Source organism: Onychomys torridus, chromosome 4 (assembly GCF_903995425.1).
Source record: "Onychomys torridus chromosome 4, mOncTor1.1, whole genome shotgun sequence".
In the NCBI taxonomy this organism is placed as follows: domain Eukaryota; kingdom Metazoa; phylum Chordata; class Mammalia; order Rodentia; family Cricetidae; genus Onychomys; species Onychomys torridus.
In genome coordinates this window covers 63656866-63666855 of record NC_050446.1, presented here as the reverse complement: position 1 = coordinate 63666855, position 9990 = coordinate 63656866, and the positions used below count along the sequence as shown (strand labels likewise).

The window sequence follows — 9990 nt, the reverse complement described above, 5'->3', positions numbered from 1 at the left end:
TGTTCAGGATGTAATGTGTGAGAGAAGAATAAAATAAAAAACAAACAAAAACAAGTAAATTATCAATTATGGTAATCAAGAAAGTTTTATACTCATGAGTGCTGTCTGTTAGTATTAGATATATATGCAAACTTGAAATAGTTTGAGATCTACTACTAGTATTGTACTTAGGTGTTAGAATACATACACAGTTTACTGATTTAAACTACAATTCACAACTTCTATCTATGCCATCATTGTGATTTTCCATGAAAAACACCCAAGCCTTATAAATAAATGACATGCACGTGTGACACAATTGTTCAGAACCACATTTTCATTTTTAGTTTTTGCAGGGCCTCTTTCACATCCTTGTTCCTGAGGCTGTAAATCAAAGGGTTCAGCATGGGAATCACAAGAGTGTAGAACAATGAAGTCATTTTGTCTTGATCCAGGGAATATGAAGAACTTGGCCGAAAGTACATGAACAGCATAGTTCCCTGGAAAATGGCAACTGTGGTTAGATGGGAGGTGCAGGTGGAGAAAGCTTTGAACCTCCCCTCAGCAGAACGGATCTTCAGGACTGATAAAATGATATAACAATAAGAGACCAGGACTCCTGAGATGGTGCTCAGTTCAATGAAACCAAAAACAGTAAATAAGGCCAGTTCATTGACTTGTATGTCTGAGCAGGAGAGGAGGTAGAGTGGAGGCAAATCACAAAAGAAGTGGTTGATCTCATTAGACCCACAAAAACATAAACGGAATGCCAAGATTGTGTGTATTAAACCATCTGTTGTTGCCAACACGTAAACCCCAGCCATGAGCATAGAACATACCATGCTAGACATGTTCACTGTGTAGAGCAAAGGGTTGCTGATGGCCTGGTACCTATCAAACGCCATCACTGCCAGCAGAAGACACTCAGAATCCGCAAAGACACAGAATGTCAAGAACTGCAGAGCACAACCAATCATGGGAATTGATTTCTCCTCAGCTAAGAGATCTACCAGCATCTTGGGTCCAATTGCTGTGGAATAGCAGAGGTCACAGAAAGAAAGGTTGCTGAGGAAAAAGTACATGGGTGTGTGAAGCTGGGAGTCCACTCTAATCAAAATGATCATCCCAAGATTGGCCAGAAGAGTAATGAGATAAACCAGTAGGAATGTGGTGAAAAGGGCTTTATTTGTGTCAGGGTTATTGGTAATTCCCAAGAAAATAAATTCATCTGCAGAAGTGCAGTTTCTTCTGCTCATTTCTCTTTCTTGAGTAAATTTTAAATGATGATTTCAAACTTGGGTAGGTGCATTCTTAGTTATTGCTAAAAAAATAAAATAATGCATTCTTAGAAATCTGTTCAGTCACGTTACTCTGTAAGAAGATCTTTATGCTACTGATAATAATAAAACATATATCATAGTTTGAGGATTTCATTGTCATGATGTGTGATATTCATATACCATTGTGCAAAGTATATTCCTTATATTTTCAATATTTTGGCCCTCTCTCTACTTTTGCAAACATATTTTTGATTTACTGAAATCTTACTTAATCTTCAAAATATGTCGATAAAACATCATTCATGGAGATACTAGGCTATAAATTAAAAAGTAAATTTTTCTTTATGTTTAAAGCATTTACATAAACAGAAATAGTAATTATGAGTATTCAGATGCTCTAAACCCATTATTGGTTTAAAGAATATTTGCCAGTTGTAAAAGCAATGGACATGTATGTTACGGGTTGATGAAAGTTAAAATTATTTTATTCTGATGCTATGGAGCTTGTAGTATGTGATAAAAAAGAATTAAATCAGATTTTCATATAAGTATATATTTTATTTTCACTTGTCTGTGACTTTTCCAAAGCTGTGTTCTAGAGACAAACTTCTAGAATCTGGTCACTAAAAGATACACATTAAAACAAAATTGATAAATCTATAACTTAACACTAATGTTTGTCAAGTCCTTAAGTCAACAATAATATTTTAAATATGAAAAGAGAAGAAGGAAACATAAAATTTTCAGAGTTCTTTATGTTTGTATCTTAATATGTGATGGATTTGTATTTGTAGAACCCTTAAATGAAATATGGGGGTTGGAAACAGAGAAGAATATACATTGAATATTGTTTTTATTATTCTGTCTCAATAATTATTTATGACTTACATGGTGCTGAAGTAAAGTTGAATTATCACATGTTGTTATTTATAAAGTGGTACTTTCATTATTTGTTAAAGGAACCATCAACAGAGAACACCAGCAAAACCTTCAATTAATTGTCATACTTTAATGACGGTCAAACAATCAGAGGGTTTCTTCTGAACTCAGATTAAGAAAAATTGAGTAAATTGCTAATAATTAATTTCAAAGTCTTATACTTTAGAGAATAAACTATCATCTAATTGTACTCTAGAATATATTAAGATAAGCAGAGAGAAACTGATTCATCTATATAGCTCTCACTTCTTTTCAAGAAGATCAGTATTTTTAATGTTGTGTTTTCAGTGTTGAAACCCAGGAACCTACCTGAGGCGAACAGTTCAATCTTAGGTGAATTCAAGGTAGCTGGTGTTTTTTTCATGCAGCTAAAGTATTTGGGCCTTAAATCTCTGAAGCTACTTCCCTAAGGTTTTGGTGTTGTGAAAACATTTAACTAATTACATTTCTAGTTCAGTATTTTCCCAGATGACTACATGAACATCTTAGGCAAAGCTTAAGCTTAAGTCTTGAATGACAGTCAAATAGTTGATTTGTGTTAGGATGGGAACTGAAATTTTATTTTATAGTTTAAAAGATAATTAATGCAAATATAGTATGTACTGTAGAATTATATCTGTATTCCAACCTGAAATTAATTGAACTTAAATGTTTCTCCATTTAAATATGATTAGTATCCTTCCAGTTTTTATTTAATTTTTGAACAATTATCCTATTATACCAGATTAATACCAACTTTCAATGATACAGTTTTGAGATATAACTCACATGTAATAAAATTCTCAGCATTTTGAAAGTAAGAACTAGGTTGGACCTTACGTTTCTTAAAGTCTTTCTACTTCTCTGTACTTCCAGAACATTCATTACTTCAAGATGAAACGTATAACTTTAGTAGGCACTACACTCTCTAACTTACACTCAGTTTTTAGCAAGCTATAAATTTTTTTCTCATTCCTTGGACTTTATTTTTTTGTAACATCAGATATAAATAGAATTCTATTATAAAAGGCCTTTGGTGTCAATTTTGAATGTCTTATGGACTGAACAACTGCTGAGTTCTAGAATCTTCTGTTGTTAGATAGTCATTGTTGGATTGCAGGATCCCAGCCTATAAGCCATTCTAATAAATCCCCTTTATGTGCACATATTACACATGCTATAAGTTGTGTTTTTCTGACTATTACAGGGAAGATGTATCAGATATGAAAGACAACTCCATTTGAGTTGTTGACCAGGAGAGTCCAAAATGATTTCAAGGCAATATAAGCTATTGTTTTTGCCCTTGGTTTCCTTTCACAGATTGAGATGAGTCTATCTAAACTTGGAAGATTATAGCAGGATCTTATATAAAAGCCTCCTCCTAAGGACAAGATTTCATATTATCAGATTCTGCTATGCCATCTGCCAAGGAAGAATATCAACGAAAACCTTGCCTTTATTTAGTCCGCCAATGTCCAGCACAGCACTGTAGCAGTGTACAAGTGGCAATCATAACCAAAGGCTGTCTGATTGAACTTAATTCCTCTCAGCAGTAGAGAAAGCATGACTGGACTGGAAACCCAGCCTACCACCCATGGTTAGTGAAATCACATCTCAGAGGAGAAACTATCATTGTCATTTTTCTAAAATAGTTTAATTATTAACATCATTCTCAATATTTATGCTCATACTAAGTTACAAGTGCAATTCTTTCTACTCATCAAAGAAGCCGTTTTTGCATCAATAAAAGACAGTTACAGAAAGCCACACATAGCCAAATGCAGAGAACAATTGAATGTATGGTGCCCTGCCCCAGTTGATACATCTACAACACAAACCCAACACCTAAGGCTCAAGCAACATAGTGGAAGAGGGGAAGAAAGCTATTACAAGCCAAATGACCAGAAATCTATTGTAAGATTGTGTCTTATAGATATGAAAGGGGAGGGAGCCCATGAAATCCCAACAATATGGTTGCTTAAATGACCTGAAAAATGCTAACACCAATTGGCATACAACTTCAAATAGAGGAAATCTCACTAGGCCCCACCACTAGTGGAAAAGCTTATAGGCAATTGATGAGGAAAGGAGAAAAAGTTCTCCCTAGAAATAAGCTCCCTATATCTTTATCCAATATCAAGTGGTCAGCGCTAAAAAGTACACATACCTCAACACTAAATTGACTAAGAAGGTTGCATTTATATGTTTATTTGCATATATATATAAAATTACTTGCATATATAAATGAAATAATAAGATGCCCTGAATTTTAAAGGGAACTGTGTGCCCATTACATAATTGAATTTTAATTAAGAGACTGAAAATGAAAAGAAGAAAGAAAATTAGAGGAAAATAAAGAAAAAAAGAAAGAAGCAGTCCTAGTAGGATGATCACATCTTAAACAAAAACTTAATCAATGCAAATAAATATTAGCACATGAAAAATGCTTTCTTTCTGATTTTATTGAAAATAGATTATTTTCTCATACAATATATCCTGGTTGTTGTTTCCTGCGCTTCTGATCATCCTAGTTCCTCCCAACCTCCCCTCTCATCAGTATTCATTCCCAATCAGTCCATTCAGGCTTTCATTAGAAAAAGAGAAGACTACTAAGAGATAAAACAAACAAACAAAAATAATGAAATAAAATAGAATAAGATAAAACAGAAAATATCCCATTGAGGTTGGATAAGGCAAACCAACAGATGCAAAACAGCCCAAGAGAAAGCAAAAGAACATTAAAAATATTCTTGTTTAGATACTCACAAATTCCATAAAAACCCTAAACCGAAAGCTATAATATATATGCAGAAGATCTTTCGAGGCCCTGTGGTTTCTGCTTCATTTTCTGCAAGTTCATATGAGCTTTGCTCAGTTAATTCTGAGGGCCTGGTTCTCCCTGTGTCCTTCATTCCCACTGGCTCTTACACTCGTTTTGCCTCTTCTTGCATGGGGTTACCTGAGCTCTGAAGAAAAGGATTTGATAGAGATATCTCATTTAGTATTTAGTGTTCCAAGGACTGTCTACCTGTCTGTCTCGCTCTCTCTTTCTTTCTGTGAGTAATGTCTTATAGGCTTCTGTATTTCTTTACCTCTGCTGACAGAGGAAACTTCTCTGATGATGGCTAAGCAAGACACTAATTATGCATGTAGCAGAATATATTTAGGCGTCATTTTATCAATATTTTTTCTTTAAGACAATTAATATTTGTTTTACCCTAGGTCCCGGGGCTATCTATTCTCTGGTTCTTTGCTACCAAAAAAGCATTGAGTATGTACTCCATCTCATGGAGTTGGCCTATTCCATATTGAATGGTTACTCCCACAGGCTTTGTGCCACCATTAGCCTAGCATATCTTGTAAGTTTTGTGGCTGGCTTAGTGTATATGTTTCTCTTTTAGTAACCTATTGAGCACCTTCCCATACCAAAGGTACCAGAACATAGGGGTGAAAATTCTATGTAGGCACCAGCTTGACCTTTCTGTGTTCAGTGAGTGTAGTCTTCAACAATGGGGCCTTGGTGTCAGTTTGTGGAGAGCAACCTATTGTAGCAATAGCCTGCATTGTTTGGAGATTTCCATAGAATCCATTTAGCTAACAATCAATTGAATATAACCTAGTCCCAGTACTGTTGTTTGATGACAAAAGGTAGCCAGTTGGGACACTATATCCCTTGTTATTTGGAGACATCATTTGGATTGCCTTCATATATTTCAGAAAGCTTCTACTTCCATACAACCCCTAATAACCCTTAATTCTAGGTGTCTCTGACTATATCGCCCTGCCCCCACAAGATCCTCCTATTCCAGTCCCCACTTTCCAGAGTCCACCCATAAAACACATTTTTCCCTCATTCCATGGAGAACAATGTGTCCCTCTGAGTTCCTTCCTGTGTATTCTCTATACTTAGTCTCTCTAGGTCTATGTATTGTAGTTTGATCATCATTTACTTAATGGATAATATCCACATGTAAGCATGCCATATTTGTCTTTCTGGGGCTGGGTTACCTTAATCATGATAATTATTTCCAGTTCCATTAATTTGCCTTTACATTTCATGATATCATTTTTTTCTATAACTGAGTAATGATCCATTGTGTAAATGTACCACATTTTTTTAATCCATTTTTCTGTTGAGGGACACTTAGGTTATTTCTATTTTCTGGTTATTGTAAATAGACAGACAGTGAAAATGGTAGGATGAAGCTTACTTTGGGTTTATGCACAAGGGGTAGTATTGCTTGATCTTGAGGTAACCCTGTTCCTATCTTCCTGAGGAACTTACTCACTGATTTACATAGTGGCTGTACAAGTTTTCACTTCCACCAGCAATGGAGTAGGGTTCCCCTTATTCTACATATTTGCCTTCATGAGTTGTCACTTGAATTATTGGTCTAAGCCATTCTGAGAGATGTAAGATGGAATCTCAAAGTTGTTTTGGATTGCATTTCTTTGATGGTTAGGAATGTTGAATATTTCTTCAAGTATTTCTCAGTGATTCCTCTTTCCTCTTTTGAGAATTCCACTTAGATCTGAACTCCATTTTTAACTGAATTATTTGGCTTTGATATCTAGTTTATTGACTAGATATTATGATTAGTATCCTATCAGATGAAGAGTTAGATAAAATCTTCTCCCATTCTGTATGCTGCCACATTGTCTGACTGACTATGTCCTTTGTGTGTAGAAGCTTCTCAGTTTCATGAGGTCCCATTTATTTATTGTTGATCTTGGTGCCTGTACTAAAAGTGTTCTGTTCAGAAAGTTTTTTCCTGTCCAATATATTCAAGACCATTCCCTGATTTTGCTTCTATTATGCTCAGTGTATCTGGTTTTATGTTGAGGTTATTGATCCATTTGGAGTTGAGTTCTTTGCAGGTTGATAAGCATGGACCTCTTTGGATTCCTCTATGTGCAGTCATCCAGTTTAATCATCATTTTTTGAAGATACTGTCTTATTTCCAGTGTGTGCTTCTGGATTTAGTATCAAAAATCAGGTGTCCATTGTTGTATGGATTTGTTTGCCTCTTCAACTCAATTCTGTTGATCTATGTGTTTGTTTTGTATCAAAGGCATGCTGTCTTTAATTTTTTTTTTAAATCTATAGTGATTAAGAAAAATCACTAACTCTCATCCAATAACTGATGGAAGTGGATGCAGAGATCCTTGGCCAGGCCCCAGGTGGAGCTCCAGGAGTCCAAATTGTCTAGAAAGAGGAGAGACTGTAAGAGTGTGAATTGTTGAGACCAAGATTGGAAAAGTACAGGGACAAATAGCCAAACTAATGGAAACACAAGAATTATGAACCAAAAGCTGTGGATCCCCCAACTGGATCAGACCCTCTGGATAAGTGAGATAGTTGAATAGCTTGAACTGTTTGCAAGGCATCCAGGCTGTGGGACCGGGACCTGTCCTTAGTGCATGAGCTGGCTGTTTGGAACCTTGGACTTATGCAGGGACACTTTGCTCAGCCTGGAAGGAGGGGACTGGACCTGCCTGTACTGAATCTACCAGGTTGAGCTGAATCCCCAGGGGAGTCTTGGCCCTGGAGGACATGGGAATGGAAGGGAGGGGTTGGGGGAAGGTGGCATCGGGGATGGGAGGGGGCAGGACAGGGGAACCCATGGCTGATATGTAAAATTAAAACACAAATATAATTAAAAAATAATAATAAATAAATAAGAAAAATCATAACTAAATCCAAACTCAGATATTACAACATACCTGAATAATAATTACTGTATCAAAATTTACAATCTTATAAGTAATACTCATGGGTAGTAAAAACTTTTAGAATTCTTATGGAGATCTACATGTAAAGATTATCCTAATAGTGAAATAAATTTGAGATTGACTCTTGGCTCTGGAGGGGATGGGAATGGAGGGAGGGGCTAAGGGGAAGGTGGGGGAAAGGGCGGGAGGGGGAGGACAGGGAAATCCATGGCTGATGTGTAAAATTAAAACACAAATATAATAAATAAAAAAAAGAAATGAGCAATAGGGGTTTGGGGATTTAGCTCAATGGTAGAGCCCTTGCCTAACAAGTACAAATCAAAAAAATATATATGATTATTAAATTATAATTGCTGGATGTTTTAGTTTGCTAAGGATGAATTTATGTATTAATTTTCTCATATAAAATAAATACTATTATCTTCTTATGGTTGAATATTAATATTGTGTTGACATTACTTGCAATAAAATCCTGAGAACTGTGTAAATATATGAATAAATTAACTGATACAAATGAAATTATATATTCCTACACTTGAAGAAGACTCAGAAGGACAAACATGGTATGTACCCACTCATAAATGGATACTAGCTGTAAAGCAAAGGATAACCAGACAATAACCCACAACTCATGAGAAGCTAGCTAAAAGAAGGACCCAAGGAGGGACACATTGATTGCCCTGAGAAGGGGAATAGATGAGATCTCCATGAATAAACTGGGGATGAGGTGTGGGCAATGGAGGGTAAGGGATAGGGATGAGAACATAAGGGAATGGGATGGTTGAGGTGGAACAGGGATGGAGTGGGAAAGCAATGAAAGAGATACCATGATAGAGGGAGAGATCAAGAGGATAGAGAGAAATCTGGTGCTAGGTAATTTGCCAAAAATCCCCAAGGATGACCCCAGCTTGGACCACTAGAAATAGTGGAGACAGTGCCTGAACTGAACTGGCTTACTCCAGTTATCAGACCAGTGGATACCCTAACTGTCATCACAGAGCTTTTCTGCAAGGACTGATGGAAGCAGATGCAGAGATCCACAGCCAAACACCAGGCAGAGCTCCAGGAGTCCAGTCAAAGAGAGAGAAGAGGGATTCTATGAGCAAGTGCATCAGGTTCATGATGGGGAAACATGCAGGGACTACCAAACCAAACTAGTGGAACTCATGAAAGTTGGACCAATAGCTATGGAGCCCGCATGGGACTGGATTAGGCCCTTTGCATAGCACCACAATTGTGTAGCTTGATCTGCCTGGGGGGAATCCCCTGGCAGTAGGATCAGTATCCACCCCTGGTACATGAGAGAGCTTTTTGGAGCCCACTACCTATGATGGGACACCTTGTGCAGCCTTGAGACAGGGGGAAGGGCTTGGACTTGCCTCTACTGGATGTGCCTCACCATAAGAGGCCTTGCTTTCTTGTTGGGGGGAAGAGGCGAGGTGGGTTGGGAGGAGGAGACTGGAGGGTGGGAGGAGGGAAAAGGGGGATCTTTGATTGTTATGTAAAATGAATGAAAAAATTTTCCTAATAAAAATAATTAAATAAATTTTAAAAAGAGGATATACTAGCTAAAGGATTAACTGTTGAGACATACAAAAGTCTGTTTGAAGTGCAAAATAATTATGGTCAGTAAAAAGAAACAACAAAATATCATATACTATAAAATTTCTATTGTATAAAATTTTATAAAGACTAATGTATAGTGACAAACATGTGAAATGCAGATGGAAAATAACATAAGAAAATATGAGAGAGGTCCCCAGAAATCCACAAAGATACCTCCTCTGTAGACTACTGGCAATGGTCAAGAGAAAGCCCTACCTGTGGTACTAGAAATCTATCCAAAGACTGAGGGAAGCAGATGCAAAGAGCCACAGACAGGCCCCAGGTAGAGCTCCAGAAGTCCAATTGTCAAGAAAGAGGAGGGATTGTATGAGTGAGAATTGTTGATAACAAGATTGGAAAAAGCACAGGGACAAATAGCCAAACTAAAGGAAACACGTGATCTATAAACCAAAAGCTGTTGAGCCCCCAACTGGATCAGACCCTCTGGGTAAGTGAGACAGTTGATTAGCTTGAA

General features: G+C 36.8%; 1 protein-coding gene across 1 annotated transcript; it reads right to left on the bottom strand.

The window, feature by feature from the left end:
- Positions 1-302: 302 nt before the first annotated feature.
- LOC118582817 (olfactory receptor 5W2-like) lies at positions 303-1253 on the bottom strand. Its single transcript, XM_036185926.1, has one exon. The coding sequence runs from the start codon at positions 1233-1235 to the stop codon at positions 303-305; it is 933 nt and encodes a 310-aa protein (XP_036041819.1). The 5' UTR covers positions 1236-1253.
- Between the last annotated feature and the right edge of the window lie 8737 nt (positions 1254-9990).

Coding starts and splice junctions, on each gene's coding strand:
- LOC118582817 (XM_036185926.1), bottom strand. CDS start 1,235: ATGAGCAGAAGAAACTGCACTTCTGCAGATGAATTTATTTTCTTGGGA.